A 17,463-nucleotide genomic window follows, 5' to 3' on the forward strand; every position below is an offset into this window, starting at 1 on the left:
AATTACTATAAAAACTGACATTCAAAAGGTCCAAAGGCCAACTACAGGGACATATAACTCACCTACTGCTATGCTTCAATTATTCCCCAAGACCAACATTGCTCTCTAAAAATATCCATTTGAAGTATATCCTGACAAGGATCCACAGAAAGGAGACACACAACCAAGATAGCAAGTAAATAAATTATTCATTTATTTCAACAAATAATATCCTGATTAAAAAGAAATGCTATCTTTTGCTTTAGGCATTCCATGAAACATTTAAAATACAGTTATCAAACAGTCTACTCCTAAAAAAGCTCCCCTTCACCCAGCACTCACTGTATATTCTAACCCAACAGCTACTATACACTGTGGTATTTATGAGCTCCCACTAGCATCCTCCCTCTCATTGCTCAGGAAATAAATACACTGAGATGCCGACCACCTTGAAGTAAGAAGATTTGGGGCTACCAGTTCCAAGCTCTCTCAGATATAAGTTCTGCCTTTTGTCTATTTTCTGACATTTGAATGAGTTTCCAGCTTGTACACCTTCATTGAACGGTACTATGCCCCAAGGAAAAAGTCTTTCATATGAACTAATACCTTCCCATTCAGAAGTTGAAGGATTTGTAACTAGTACTTTGCATGCTAAACAGCACCTTGTGGGGAAGCTGATGTAAATCTAAAAGTAGAGTGCCATTATTCCTGGGACCATACCTCTCTCATTGCATGAGGTTCCAACATCCTTACTAGTTAATTTTTTTCCAGGCAAATGTAAGAGAAGGCCGTATTTCCAAGCTTTCTGTTTGTCCCATAGGTGAAAATTTTTTTCCATATTCCCTAAAGTACCTCTTCCTTCTCTATGACGCAGTCAGAAAATGCTTGTTTAACAACTAAAATGTTTTACTGTACCCTGTGTAGGAAAGGATATTGAGTTCTCCCAACATTTGTCAGAAAGAGACAGTTCAACACATGAGCGCTGAGTGCATTTATGTGCTTGGAGCAAAGAGAAAAGGCAAACGAGAGTAGTCACTGTCAGAGACATCTTTTGCCCCACGCACATGAACAACCTTGTTCGGTGTTTCTTAACAACATCATTCAAAACACCTAGTTATGGGAAGAAATCTTCCATCGTTTGACTCAGAAGCTAGTAATAACAACAGCAACAAATTTTTTTGCAAAAATGTAGCAAGATGTAGCCTCACACAGCACTGCAGTGGTCCAGCCTAGGACTGACAGATGCTTGAATGCTTGAATTCTTAAATGTAAAATGGCATATGCATGTCTAATAGCAGATGAGTGTCTGCCCAGAACACGGGTACCATGAAGATCTGCCCACCACCTACTCTCAAACAAAATAAGGACTCCTAATCGCTGAGTCTGACCCGCTAGAGTATCATTAGCCCACCAAAATTGCATGGGTATTCTTAATAAATTAAGATAGGCTGGTTTTAATCTGTGTAACCAGATGACCATCATCAAGTCTGAGTGATTCACACCGTTGCAGATTGTACCTGAAACACACAGAGCCTCATGCAAGTTATATAAGAGATAACATGGTTACATCAGCAAACAGACATGCACTTGCATTGTTAGCCAAAAATTAGCCAGTGCCTTCAAATATTGATGTATCTGAAATCTGTACTAATGTTGCATAGCTGCTGCTAATAGCCTGGGGGCTCAAAAAATAGCTCTAGATTCCCAGGGTTCTGGGTAGTGTTTGTAGATCTAATTGTTGAAAATAGAAATCTCTGAAACATAAGATACCCTGTAATGAGCTGCTCAATTCACTGCAAGTTTCTCACCCACAGGCTTAGGCTGTCCTTTTACTTGTCAAGTATGCAAAAGTAAGCATCTTTTTACTTGCCACATCTGTTCCTCATGTGTGTCTCAAGTAATATCCCTACATTTTCATGGTTCCTTTTTTTGGAGGTTGTTTATATGTTTGGTTGGTTTTGTGGGGTTTTTGTTTTGCATTTTACTCTTCTTAGCCAAAGAGCTAGTCCAGAATTATATGCTGTGAAAGTAAATGAGTAGTTAGTATGAATTGACTAGTGCTAGTTAATTCCAGCTGAGGACTCCCTTACTTAAAAATACAAGCTTTTATTTCAAATTCAGATTATGTTGCTTCTATTGCAACATGCATTTATTTATGCATCAAAATAACAGTTCCTTCTAATTTCAGATATAATCATTAACAGCCACAGTGGCTTGCAAAATGAGCGCTAAGAGTTCCACAATATTCCACAATACTTATAGCTTACCTACAAGTTTACTATCTACCCTAAATCATACCAAGACTCAAGCCTAGATACACCCTAACAAAGAGGGCATGATACAAAAATAGTAACAGCCCCAGACTTGATTTCAAGACAGTAAGCTTCTGCACATCTAACTGGGGTCCCAGTCATGATTTTTTAACATCCATATTGATGCATAGAAAGGAGAATAATAAAAAAAAAACCACAAAAGCAACCCAAGTCATAGACGGAGACTGCAGGACTGTAATTAGAAGTATCTTACAAAATTAGTTTCTCTCTTTAGCAAATTAATACGAAGCAGTAAACCTGAATCCTTTTGCTATCACATTAAACAGAGTTCCCAGCTTAACTGAATTTACAATACCCAGTCTCTAAAACACTGAAGTGAAAAAAACCAAACCAAAACAAAACCACAAAACAAGCAAGGAACTGTAATCAGAAGGTGTTTCTTTTAATAAAATAAACTAAGTAAAAGAAAAATAATAAGTGCCACAATACTTCCTAATTTTTTATATTGTTCTTTAACTGAACTTCAAAGTATTACCTTGAATACCTTACTAATTTGACTGAGACATGCACCACAAACTACTTAACTCAGATAATCAGCTGGAAATATCACAAAAAGAGAAGATAGCTTATCACAACATACATTCGCTTCTTTAATTCATAAGGAGATCACAGTGTAGTCATAGGTATTTGATTAAACTACACAGTTTCCTGCAGCAGTAAATTTATTAATTTTGTGAAGATGGTGGCATCTTAGAAGCATTATAAAATCATGAAAACACTAAACTTTTATGTTGAGAGAAAAAGTGAGAAAAATAGATTGTTCTGAAAGACTTCAGGCACATCTGGCAATATGAAATTCTTGCCAATAGATAAAATAACCCTTTAACTGCAGTCATAATAATGCTTAGTTGCTAACAGCTAATACTGATCAGCATTTACGGCACTCACATAAGTTTGTATAAAATTTTGTTTCCAGTAGTAATGATATAAAATATGATGTGCTTATACAGCAGCTTGAAAAGCATAAATCCTCTCACCAGTTACCAGGAAGACTTTCAAACCTTTTCAAAATAGGTAAATGGTTCATTTATTCACACTAAATATGGAGGCAGCCTACATTTTGAATTCACATTGAATAAAAAGATTTCTTTAGGAGGGGTACTCTGAAGACATCTCTCCATAGCAAAGACTGAAGCTGTCATGCATATTACATCAGTACAGCAGAGGAGAAGTAGGATATGAGCTGATGTCATGAGCAGTTATGAGGACTGAAGACTGTGGGAAGCTTCTGTGGCTGAATTTACACTTGAAATCTTTTAAATATAGAGTAACTGGATTCATACTGAAAAAAAGTATATTTTCAGGGGGACACTCTTTGCAGCAGGTGGTTCTGTTAACGCAAAGCACTCATCAGACAGAAGAGGCAGCCTTTGGCAAATACGGGCCACCACTGACTGAGCGGATAGCAGCGCAGTGGGAAGGTGGACTCACATGCACACAACCATTTAAATTTATGTCAGCGTATCTAGATATTTTAAGCAGAAGGATGGAACGGATGATTATAATGTAGGGTGAATTACAATATTAGAAAAAGCTGTGGGCAGAAGCAAGATTGGATATTCAGAGAGAAATAAATTTGTATGAGCAGTAGTCACAGAACTTTCAGTCAGCTGATAGAGACTTCACTTTCTCTGATAGTTTGGGATATGAATATTTGCTTTTAAATGCTCTGCTTAGCCATCAAGGAACATGACAGTGAGAACTTACCTAACATGAGTGTTATTCTCTCAGCCATGCCATAGTCTCCTGCCCTTCCCTCCCCTTGGGGCAAGACGCATCTTCAGGACTACTCAAAGACACAGATCTCTGAGGGTGTCTGATGACTGTGCTCTACCAGCTTAGGCTGAGACATCCGCTCTGCACCTGTGCCCCGTGCTTCCCTGGTATCTGCACAATGGCACACCTGCTTGGGGGAGCAGCAATCCTGCATGAAAGAAACACTGGCAGCCTTGTTCTGAATGAGGAAAAGGCCCTATATTTAGACATAGTCAGAATCTAACACCAAAAATGTGTCAGAAACATATGCTGCCATGAAAAACAGAAAGGCACTCTTCTGTGCTTTCATACTTTTGCAGCTGGTAATTTTTATATCAGTAAGTAACCATGTATAGAGCTTTAGAGAGAATCAATATTTCCCCCAAAGGGTTTTTTCTCCTTAAAGAAGGCATGTTCTAATCCAGACAGAAAACTCTTAGTAAGGATTGACTGAATGGAAATGGAATGGAAAATCTAAAAATAAGTCTTCTTCAGGGTTCAACTACAAATAAGCTTTGACCCTTTGGCTGTAAATTTATCATCACAAATTGCTCCACAAGACAAGTAAACCAACAGAGCTTCTGAACTAGGACAAACGATGATGGATATGACTGTCAACAGGTTTGCATTTCTCCTGTAAACAGGTGGTTCACTTCTTCAATAATGGGTGACAGGAGTAGTTTTCCCAATAACACTTCCAATTTTGTCCAACACCTAACTCTTTCCTATTTCCTTTGGTATAATAACCGGCTTCTGTAGTATTAAAATATTTTAAATGTCCCTGTATATGCAGACGTTCACAATTGTTAACTGGTGAATGTTAGCCTACTCTTTCAACAAACCGCCTTATCCCATTTGAACACAAGGCTCAGGTGTGCGTGACTGTAATAATAAAAGGATTTAGGAGGCAAACACATGTATCTTGTGCATGAGATCAGCACCTCCCAGAAATTACTTCTATGATTTATATACTTCAATTCATTAATTAACACATTATTTTTAGTAGAATTCAATGCTATTTTGGCACCTTATGATGTTTACAATGTATTGCTTCTCTATTTTACTCTTTGAACTGAATACTTGGATTTTCAATAACAGGAATATTGGTAAGATTATGCTATTAAACTACTTTGGTAAAAGAGGTATCCTTCACAAGCTCTTGATTTAATTATCATAGTAGAGATACAAAACATTTTCATAAGACACTGCAGAAAAATAAGACTTTCTCTGTATATCTGTGCCTTGATATATTTTGATTCACTGCACCAAACAGAAAGTATTTATTTAGCATCCAGAGTACAAAATAATAAAAAGAAAGGTCATGTTTTAAAATTTCCACTGCATGACTGTGAGTCACTGCATATTTGCTAGACGTCTAGCTTTAATCATGTAAATCCTTTCACAGTTAATTTCCTGAAGATTTTCATAAAGGCTTTCAGCTGTAAGTAAAGTGAGACTGACTTCCAGAGAGATTCTGGGATCAACTGTTAAACAAGGTGCCTACCATTGACTAATTAATACTGAAAGGCTGTGAAACTTTTTCATCTATACAAATACATCTTAAGTCTAACACACTGCCAGTAGAAAAATGAGCTTCCAAACAAGGGTGGGCAACCGTGTTGTTCCATTTCACTCATTCAACTTGCACTGAGTTGCTTAAATGATAAAAAAGAATCAATCCTCCCTAATATGACAAAAAATTATTTATATATAACTACTTTTATTTTTATATAAAAAAAAAATATACATGTATGTATTTTTTAAATATACACAGACCTTGAAGTCCTATATATTGACTGCAAGCATGCAGAAATATACACAGCCACTGTTATTAAGAATGCTTAATCAAGAATTCTTAAGTCTAAAAAACTAATAATTTTTAATTATTTCTGAAATACAGTATATAAATATTTATAAGTATTTTAAAGTTTTGGCCGGGAGCTGTATATATCCATTAATAAACTGACAAATATGATTATATATAAAAAGATATCAAGATTTGCCAACACCCTGAAAAAGCTCGAAACAGGTTATTCCTTTTCCTCCCACAGAGATCAGAAAACCTGTGACATACTTCTTCAGTAGATAGGGATTCATATAAACAAAGAGTCCTTGGAGAAGATATGGACACCTGTTGAATGCCTCAAAGCCTTGTTGAGGATGAGGCACAGAGAGAGCACAGCATTTGTAAAAGAATATAGACTTATATGCCACCAACAGCAGGACAGAAGGACAGAAGGTAGAACAATACTAAGCAATACTTTCCATGACTGTTAACACATCTCTGAAGTACAGTGAAGAATTTATGTAACTAAATATTATCAGTTACTCAGGAAAGGAGATATCTGAAGAAAAGCTGAGCAACAATGTGCAATATTTTCACTGTATTTCAGAGTACAGTTTCCCTTTGTTGACAGGATGTATTTTCACTTGATTTTAATAGAATAAACTTTTCTACTTTTCCTGTATCAAAGCTGTAGACAGGAGTAACTGTAGAAATCTCCACACAATACGAGAATATGCGACATCTTACCAGCAAGAAAACAATTTAAAAATCTGTCCCATAAACCTCCATCAGAAAAGAAGAATCCATTCTATTTGGGATGCGTCTACAATTGTCACTAGATATTAATGGCAGTTTTACATTTGTCCCCTGTGAAAGCATTCTGGCAGCATCTCACAATGAAATCATATGGTAAGGATTCAGAACCCCTTTAAAAAAAGGGCAAAGATTCAGCTAGGGAAAAATTTTATCTTATCTTGAAAAGCAACTTCTTAAGTTAACTCTAAGGTCTCATTTCTTGCTAGTAAAGGGAAAGATACCCCGGGAAGAAAATTTTGCTTCTGACAATTTTCTAATCTCCATCTCAAATGGGACTGAAAACAACACATCTTCAGAGAAAACACCTTTTTCTTATTTCTTACTCGTATGTAGATGAAATAAGATTGCCAACATCACACCTAAAAATAGACACGCAGTACAGATGCTAAATGGACTGGGCTTTCACAGGATTCCACAAAAAATCCCATATCAGTAGTTTTGTATGTACAACATTTCTTATGTTCTTATTTTGCAGATGTATGGTTTTGCATGCAAAAACTCAGAAATGCTACAACAAGAAATGCACATATTGGACAACAATTTATTCTATTGTTTTACATGTGAACACGTTCTGCCTTATGCCTCAGTTTTATTTGGTTTTCATTATTTCAGTTCATTATTTGGGGGGCCTTTGTGTTAAAAGTTTTCTTTAAAAAAGGCTACATTTAGAAAAAAACTTTAGTTCTATACATTTCAGGTTTAATTTTAAAAATATGTAATACAGGGTGAATGCAATTACTGCAGTGTGATATTAATCAGTGTGAATCACTCAAAGAGTATGCACTGCAGTATCCCAGATGAATTGTTTCATTTTCACAGTTGCATACTCTAATTCAGTGAACACTTTTCAGACTGTTTTGCTTGCTACCTTGAATATCCACAAAGATATTTCCCTTTAAAGCACCATGCAGATTAGTTCTAGCAGCTTATGTTCTGCATCAGAATTCCTTTAACATAAACATGCAAAAGCTTCTGGAGCCAAAACATTATGCTTCAATCATTGAAAATCATTATTAGACATTTGAAACTCTAAATATGGACACTGTAAATATATCTATCTTATTAAAGAGTTTATACTACCTCAGTCATTAAGTAGAACTGCTTGATGAGTATTATTAAAGCACAGACCAGAAGATGGAAGATCTAACAGGTGTTTTTCCACTACACTGAATATATATATATGGCTATGCTTTAAAAATTGTACATTTGGACGTGTGATTTAGGAAAGACCCACCACTGTTAAAACTGAAAATCCAAAACACAGAGGGAGGGAGAGGGAGTCCTTTTTTATATCAACGCTGCATGTACCTCTGGTCTTCATCCCAAGAGTCCAGCAATTAAAACATATATTTTTTCCTGAATCTTTTTCTATCTTTAATTTTCTCAAGCTATAGTTACTTGTGTTCACAGTAAGAGCGCCCAAAAGATGACCTCCAACGTGCAGAACAGACAAATAAGGTGAGAGATATCCTGGCTTGGATTTAAAGCACGAAAAAAATCTCTGAAAGGTCTTCTTGCAGCATAAAGGCCACAAAGAATCCCAGCAAAGCAGCTCTGGGGGGCTGTGGGCACCACCAGTCCCTAAAAGCTCTAAGCAGCCTTGCCTGTGACCCTTCCCCACCACCTCTGCCCAAAAGCCGCAATGCCAGTGTCACCCCAGGATAGGCACCCGCAGCTCCCAACTTGTGCCCCCCACACCAAGCAGCTCCATTCTTCCAGCTCCTTGGTAGAAATAAATACATTGCAAGAGAGGGTTCATACAATGTTTCTATTTACCTACTGCTCTCTGCTTATTTTATGACTACAAAATTAATTTACAAAAGGTTCAACATGACAGAAAGATACATTGTCAATAATCAGTATTTTAAGTTTTCTCTTCCAAAGTGGGCCTGCTTCATGTGAATCCAGGGGTAATCTACACTAGATAAATAACAGTATTTTAAGTAATCTCAATATTGTTTCAATCTGAAAAGTCTGCTGCACCTAACTCTACAGGCTGCGCATCAATTCTACTTCTTTAGATGTCTCTCACATAACTTATCATTCTTTCTGCCTATCATTGAGCAACCTGAATTGCAATTCATAATGCTGATCCAAAAAGTTCATTCATAAGTATTGCTCACTTCAAGCTCACAACATACACCAGACTAAGTCTCCAACACGAACAAAATCTATCTTGTATCTCACTGTATCCAGGGTATTCTTCCCAGCTCTGATCCTGCGAAACGTCCATACATTGCATGAACTTTGACCTTATAAACAATTAATTGTTTTTCACAAAACATTTGTAGGTATGCATTCCATAGGCAGTCTTCTATTCTCCCTGTCTTCTGTGGCTTGCACTGTGTGCTGGGTGACCTCTGACAACCATCTCAAGTGCATCACAGAAAACCACGATTCAGAGGTAGTGTCTGCTGATCTGGGCAAAACTGTCTTTCTGACCCTCCAAAATTTCTACTCTAACTTCTGTCACAAATGTGCTCAGTTTGCAAACTGAAAAGATAATTTCTCATTTGCCTATTCTGCCTGCCCAGCTAGAGACCTTTTACAGCAGCAGACCTTCCTCACTCTAGCAACTTTACAGAGCAGCTGGGTCTGGTGGAAGAGCACTGCACTCAGGTGCTGCACATGGTGTTGTCTCACCTCTGTCAATAATTTCCTGGACACTCTGAAGCAAATTACTTAAATCCTCTACATCTTTATTTCCTCCTCAGTAAAACAAAAATCTTGATACTTTGCATTAAATAGTACTTCATATTAAAGCTTGTAAACAAACATCACTTTGTAGACCGTGAGGATCTATTAATGAGTGTTCCATAGGAGCCAGGCATACTACTACTACTAATAATAATTTTTATTATTATTATTATTATTATTCCTACAGTAGAGTGAGACAGACTTCATTGCCTTCTTAACACTGCTGAAGTGCTGTAAGAGAAACAGGTTCAATGCATCTGTCAGCACAGCTTGATTTCATACCAGGCCCTGGTAAAATTAATTCTGCAGATTTTTATCATGCCTGAGTGTTGATAAGGATAACAGTCATCTCAGAACAGGACTATACTGGGGACTGCCTTCATAGTTTCTGTCTCTAAACCAAGAAAAGGCTTTGGGTAGATTCAAAACACTTGGCTGATATGTATTTATCAGTTTATTGTGTTGTTTGCAGTGCAGCTTCACACTTAATTATTGTATTTCAGAAAGAGACTCTCCACAGTTTATTCACCTGGTCTTTTATCATCCCTGCTCCAACTTAAAAAAAAAAATAAGTAAAAATGAATGACACTGTAGCATCTGCACTCAACATGTGATGACAAAACACTGCCCCTGCATTTGGTGGCAGATGTGATGCTTCTGGGAGAACTTCTGGACTGATCCTCACCTATTTACTGGGCATGACGTGCATGATATGGAACATATCATTGGCCAATTTGGGTCTCAATCCTAAACCTAAGGTCAAATCTTGGGCTAGTAATTGTGGCCTATGCTCCCTCCCAGCTTCTCCTGCACCTGCAGACACTGGCACAGCAGAGAAGTTGAAAAGTCCATGACTGTCCTGGCAGCAACTATAAACATCAGTATGTTATCAGCCTTCTTCTCAACGCAAATCCAAAACATAGCCTCTTACCGGCTACTATGAAGAAAAAACTCTGCCCCAGCTGAAACCAGGACATTCTGAAACATTACATTTTTTTCGGGAAGGTAAAGGTACTTCAAAAATGTCCTGTGGTCAATTAAAGAGGCTTATCTATAAGAAAGAGACAGTCTCTTTCTGATAATTACTTCATCAGAAGTATGCAGTGTCAAATGTGAGCCAGGATGCTGGTGTGCAATGAGACATTCACTCCTTTGTATAATTCCTATGCTAATAAGAGACAAAAAATGGGAATAAAGCTATGTTAGTACAACAACGTAACCAGAAGGATGGATATGGTGCTGAGCAAGTTAAGATAATATCTTAAGATCAAATATCTCTCCTTCAGTCTTGCCCTTATTATTTAAGGTATTTGGACAACTTACATCCCTAATTTCAAGATTTATTCTGAGATAACAAAAAAAAAAAAAAAAGAAGACAAAAATCCCTGTATCAGCAAATATAATGTGATGGTGCTGTGGAAAAAAAGCCTAGACAGCTTTTTCTGTTTACCTCATATTATTTATTTGTGTCTCCCTATACCCTGTTTATTTTTACCTTTTATCTTTCTGCTTGCCATTCCTGTCTAATTTCAAAGGGCTTTTTTTAGTCTTTAAACTTTTAGCTGTGACTTAGATTGTCTGAGTCAACCTTTTGAGACTGAAATCCTTCCTGGCTCTATGAAAAACTTATTTGAAAAATATAGGGAAATATCTATCACTTATCAAACAAACATTCTAGATTACCCTTATTAAATCCCACCCTCTGAAAACAAAGTGATGACTGGAAATGTGGTGGCACTGAGTCCCATCATTATTCTCATCACAACTCAAATGGACAGGCTCTGCCTCAGACCTGCCTGGAGCAGCCAAAGATAGAGCTGCATCACATTTTATCATAAACATATAGAATCAAATGAAATATACCGTGAATATTGCATGGCTATGTAGAACTGTAGAAGCAATACTGAACCCCTCTTCGAGTATGGAATTTGTTTCATTGCTCAGGGGAGCAAATTTCCCTTCAAGACTGTCGGGAGCTGGGAAAGCTGATTGTCTCTGGCATTATCCCTGGGCAGATCTGCATTTTTCCCATTGCGAACAACAAGAAAATTTAATATTGATACTTTGTGCATTCACTTCAACTTTCTACTACAAAATAAAGCTAGGCTGCAGCACAAGTATAGCTAGTGTGTTAATGAAGACAAGATTCCTCAACAGGTTATGTGCCCTGTCCCTGGGACAAAGGAATGCCTTGTCTCCAGCAGCAAAGAAAGGCATGGGTTTTCCCTGAAAATCTCGGTTTATCTCTGTGTCTTCTTTATGTTTGTAGCAGCAGATATTTACATTGGGCACATGGTATTCTTACTTGAACCATTATTTGAATAAACCAACAATCCAATTTCCAAGGAACAACAGAAAAGGAATTCTGGCTGAATGCAGTTTTACCTCCTAAACCGACCAGATAACTTAATTTCTTTATTTTAAAACTGTAAACTAGCAGTGCTGTATAATTTTTGCTTTAAATAAATACAATTCTGACTTTATTCACATTAACAGCACCTAAATCGTGTCACTCACAAAATAACCCCCGGTGTGGAAATTATGCCAAAGCTTCCAAGGCATTTTACAAACACTCCAAAGGTACTGCAGACCAGACATTCATGTTGAGAGTTGAATCCTTCAGCACCGAAATCTTTACGTGCTTTGCTTTCTATGTAAGGTGTGCAAATGTACAGTAATAGTACTTAATTCCTATAATTAGAATAATATTATAATTAACGACTCTACTGTATGATTTTTGCTTGCAGGATCTGATTTAATTTCTGTGAGAAATGCTCTTTTCATATCAGTGGGCTGTACAACAGACCCACAGTGTTTTAGATCCATGGAGCTCAAAAAAGAGGTTTTTGACAGAGCAACAGGCATCAGTATCGTTCTTTCATAGCTCAAATAACAGTGAAAGAAAATGCGAAGAATACTAACTGATTGCAAAGGAATATGGCATACTAGGAGGGATTAATTGCTGAAACCAATGCTGTCTTTGTCACTTACTTCTCTCTCCCCTAACCTGCATGCATGCAGCTTTAAAATCCATGGTGATAAGCCAGAGTCTTTGAGCTCTAGCTAACAGTCTTTGGGTACCTGGGTTGAGGACAGCAGACTCTGAACTAAAGGATCAGTATTCAGTCCTGTTATCACCATATGGCTGAAACACACCACTCAGTTCTTAAACACGTAAACCTCATTACAAACAGGATGATTTGGGACTGTGTTCCTTATTAGTAGAATCACATGCACTAAATCCTACTGAGTATGCTTCTACTCAGGCCATGTCAAACTATCCATGACTAACCATTAACACTACTGCAACTTGATAGAAGTTACAACTGATAGAAGCTGAAAAGAACTGAGACAAGCTGAATTAAAAACTGATTTTAGAAAAGCCAAACAAATCAAAAAAACCTTTCACATTTTTTTTTCTTTAACATGGGAAGATAAATTTAGCATCAACCAAAAAGAGAAACTAAAAAGTCTTGCTGTAATGATAGTATTCTTTAAGAAAAAAAAAAAAAAAAAAAGGAGATTGTAAATTTGACTTTATGTCTATTTAAAGGAGTAAGAAGGAAGCAAGAAACCCTCTTCTCTTTTTCTTACAGGCTAGGCTGGATGGCTTTTCAACAGGTGGTCAAAGAGTACTACCAAAAAGCCATGAAGCATTGGTATCTTGCTCCCACCTTAAACCAGCAGCAAATTAATTGTTGTTGGAACAGAAAGAAAAAAAGAAAAATATTCTTCCAAAGAGCCCTGAAGTCTTCTAGGGGAAGGCCATATATGTTGCAGTTTCCACCATGTTGGCTCCATTTAAGGCTGTGCTTCACGGTCTGGCTTAGGCACTCAAGAGAAAAGTAATTTTGTAAATTCCGTGACTACTTGCAGAGACCTGCTAAAATCACAGCTGCCCTGCATATATGCTGAAGGCCATACTATTAGCACAGAATAAAAGGATGCAGTAAGAGCATGCAGCACAACAATTCAGTTCATCCTTAAGCACATACATAACTTTCTGCATATAGGAGTAGCCTCAGCTATTTCACTTAGAATATTCCTATAAACAGTGTTATGCAGAAATGTTTCCAGAACTGAAGCCTTTACTTGCTGATGGGTTTGAACAGCTTCACTAAAGACATCTGTTTTTCTTATCAGATGTCAATCTCTGTTAACCCCTCCCAAAACATGAAAGTGTTACAATGTTAGAGAAATAATTGTAGATAGGACTATACTCTTCAGATACTTTGCTATAATATTAATAATTTAATATGCTTTTCAATGAAATATTATTTGCCTGGCCTGCCGTGCTTCTTTTAGATGAAGTGCTTTTTCCTTCCTACCTCTCAGATACTATCTTTGTTTTCTAGCACTAGATTTACCCAGGTCTGTTCTATACCACTTTCTTGGTTTTACAGATCTTTAGCTTTTTCAGATGTACTGTATATAGGGTTATAAAATTATGCTATATTATTGTGGGTTTATTTGGTTTTGAACTACTGAGGTACAGAATCTTAAGCTCATCAACACTTGTTACAAAACCCAAACACGAGTTACGTGGTTGAGAGATATACACTTGCCTGTCGACTGTTGATTGTGCTCTTAATTAAATGTAACAAAACCCAAAACATCTATGCCATTACTCAATTGAACTCATAAGTAGGCATTCATCACTGGAAACAAACAGTTTTCATTGAAAAATTTAACTACTGTTACATTAAACACGTTTACACTTTTTTATTATATGTATTTGTTTTCCTGACAACATAAACACTTACAATCACTCCCTATAGGAATCAGTCCCTCTATGGGGAAAACACTGAGCTCTTCAATGACTTCCATCACAGCAAACTATTTCTTTTTTTTTTTGTATTAATCCATAATTTATTAAACTATTCAGCAGCAGTATTAAGTAAAATGTCAGTACCTCACCACTTTATGTCCCCTAATATGGCTATGATCACTGTCTAATTTGTTACAAAAATATCTTTCTGTTTTCATGAAAATTTACATTATAATATATAAAAATGCAACGTGAAATCTACAGGGAGAAAAAAAATACATAGAATGACAGTATTTTTATAGCTGAAAATAATTGTATTGCAGCAGACCATGAAGATCACAACACAGTTCTGTTTACCATAATCCTACACTCATTTTTAAGCACTAGAGTTACACTGTCCATTTTAAAAATGGGTAATACTTGAAAATAAGGGGACAGTAGTAAAGTTATGGATTTGTCATACACTGAACATAGGAACTCTGTATCTCTTACTTCAGAAGATTCCAATGTGAGTTATCAAACTGCCCAGTAGTTATGATTTACACCATCCCATAGATAACTTTCATGTTTTGAATGTGGATTAATGAGAAAATAGTAACCCAGTGCACATCTACACACAAAATGCTAAAAGCTTTGCTGGTTAACAGCAAATCTAATTTTTATCTCATTTAACTAATGGCATATGGAATTTTCTGCAAGCCATATGGTACTAATTAAACATGGTACAAGTCCCCCAGATAGTCAGTATAGCCATGAGGTATCCAAGGAATGTTTCCCTTCAGTGTACATTATCTATGTATTGATTTGATGGTCTGAATGCATAAAAGCCCTGGGAACTAACAATGTTTAATGATATGGGAACTGCACTTCTATTCTTATCCATATGAACACTGCAGTTGCTGGGGAAAATTCTGAGATACTTAATGAATAGGCAAATTATGAACTAAAGAGGACCAGTTTATTTTCACTCATTCATTAACCACTGATTTTGATATTTACTTTTAACCTTTTTTTTTTTTTTACATTTAAAACACTGTTTGGAGACTCAATATGCCAGAGAGCATGAAGTTAAAGACAGTACCCTATTTTTTTTAAATAGAAACAATAATCCAGATTCTATACACTTTATCGACATTAACAAACACCTAAAAAGTAAGTCGTTTGGTGCTAATGATTTATTTTGAAAATTCTAATATATATATATATAATGTGTACAAATACACTTTCACATATTTGACACCAGCTGACCTAATTAAAATCTTTGTTCTGCTATCACTGTTAGATATGGGTTAATTATTAAGTTTAGATGTAAGTCCACTTTTATGTATTTTTAATACTCTTTTCTATTCAAGGATATCAGCTTCCTGTAGCATACAGAAGGTCAACCACTGAAAAAATTAAGAAAATGCATACTGTGTTTGCTCTGCTTCATAATGATCACTTCAGGTAAAACAAACAGCAGCAGTGAATTCTCACAGTCATTAGCTGCCTACTTATAACATCCTAAGCAAAACAAAAAATAAAATAGTTGAGTTCCCTGAGCTAATGTCAAAATGGTAAATGTCCTTCCGTTAACCAGAATATTTCCATGCAAAAGAAGAACAGGGTCTCAACACCACTATATCTAACATCAGTGGGTTATTTTTATCGAGACACTTCTCGAACAGTAACAGAGCAGCAGTTTGTGTTCTGAGAGGTAGCACTGACTCTTTTGTAATTCCAGTAAATTTCAGAGTAGTAAAAGAGACAGTACAATTTCTGAATTGGCCAACTTAGTCAATCTACCATCACTTGCAAAACCCAGCACCACCACTAACAAAAAGAAATGAAAACTGCTTCCTAGTGCTCCAACTGTTAAATACGCACTCCACTTTTGATAATGAGACTCAAGAAAAACCGATGAGAGTTAAGCAACAAGGCTGTCACTCAGTTTTAAAGCACCCTGATACAAAGTCACACTGTGACTTTTATACCCAAAATAAGATGAAATTAAAAATAGACTTGTAATCTTATTAATAGTCTGCTACAAAACAGTTTAACACTTAAGATACAAAAGCCACTCGGCAAATAAAACATGGTGATTGAAGAACCGGTTCTGGACAATAATGTTATTTTTACACTTTCTGCACACTGGTGGAATGTGAAAACAGAATCTTACCTAACTACAAAAACACTGCACATACCCTTTTCTCAAAGGCTCTAATTTAACAGGTCATTTCAAAATACTTTTAAAGCATATGGAAATATTACCCTGTAGACTTGGGATTCTCTGCTCTTGACATACTGTATCAATGAACTGAAAACAGCAATAACATCTAAGGTGGCTGAATTCCCATTACGTAAAACAAGCTACATTTTCCTGCTCTACTCACAACAGTATTTCTATTTGTGGAACATGATAAGAACTGCGCTCTGTGCCTTACTGCTCTAAGATTTCAGATATAATTTCACTTTAAAAACATACATGTCCTTAGAAGTATTTTCACAGTGAAATATCATGCAAGATTAACAGTTCTTCACACATCAAGGAGTCCCTCTTTCCTCCTGTATATTGCACCAGACATATTGAAAGCCTATTTATCCAAGATATATATAGTATGTTAGATAACACTGAAAATCTAAATTCAGAAGAAAGAAAAAAAAAACCCAAAATAAAAAGTAAGAAAACCAGCTTTTAGCTTAGGAACAGTATTTTTGCACAGCTGTAGAACATTATCTGACAAAGAACCTATTTTCAGGTTTGCTGTAATTCAACAAATTAACACAGCTTCCCAATCCTGCCTTCCTGCATTTACATACCATGCATTATGCACATAAAAAGGAATATACAAATAGAGATTCTTTCAGCCTGTCTAGCCTGTCATCAAAACCAGCAGAGAATTTTTCATTGATAAAAACAGAGAATGGAAGAAATCAGACCAACCTTCACAATGTACGTCACACCAGGTCCCAGGATCTTCTCATTCGAGTGCAGCCATCCTCGAGAGGGTTTACTGACAAAGCTGCTACTTTGATTCCAGTCTTCACCTCCCGGATGCGTTTCCTCTGACTGTGGCTTTTTCCCCATACTCATCTTGCTCACGTCCTGCTGAGAACACGAAGTGGCAGAGACAAGGTTACATGTGTTGTCTGAAGCCCCTGCTGCTGAGCTAGAGGCACTCGAGCTTCCCTGCAACTTGGAGACTGCAAGCTCCTTTACTGCAGAGGAGAGGTTTTTGATACCCAAAAGGCTGCCTGTGTGAGAGAGTTTCAAGTGGGACACTTTATGGATGAGAGTACACAGGGTGGTGGGTCCATCTTCTTGGTCCTTGCGGAGAACTTCTGGCGAG

The 17,463-nt window shown here is 36.7% G+C and overlaps 1 protein-coding gene across 1 annotated transcript in view; it reads right to left on the reverse strand.

The window, feature by feature from the left end:
- The window catches only part of LOC104469299 (SHC-transforming protein 3-like), a gene marked incomplete at its 3' end in the record, with an annotated part of 42,625 nt that overhangs the window by 25,034 nt on the left and 128 nt on the right, over nt 1-17,463 (reverse strand). The window contains exon 1 of the mRNA XM_010083754.1: nt 17,058-17,463. This exon is cut by the window's right edge and continues 128 nt beyond it. Coding sequence (XP_010082056.1) covers nt 17,058-17,463 — 406 coding nt within the window. The remainder of the gene's footprint in view (nt 1-17,057) is intronic.

Source organism: Pterocles gutturalis, unplaced genomic scaffold (genome assembly GCF_000699245.1).
Source record: "Pterocles gutturalis isolate BGI_N339 unplaced genomic scaffold, ASM69924v1 scaffold7530, whole genome shotgun sequence".
NCBI classification, from domain to species: Eukaryota; Metazoa; Chordata; class Aves; order Pterocliformes; family Pteroclidae; genus Pterocles; species Pterocles gutturalis.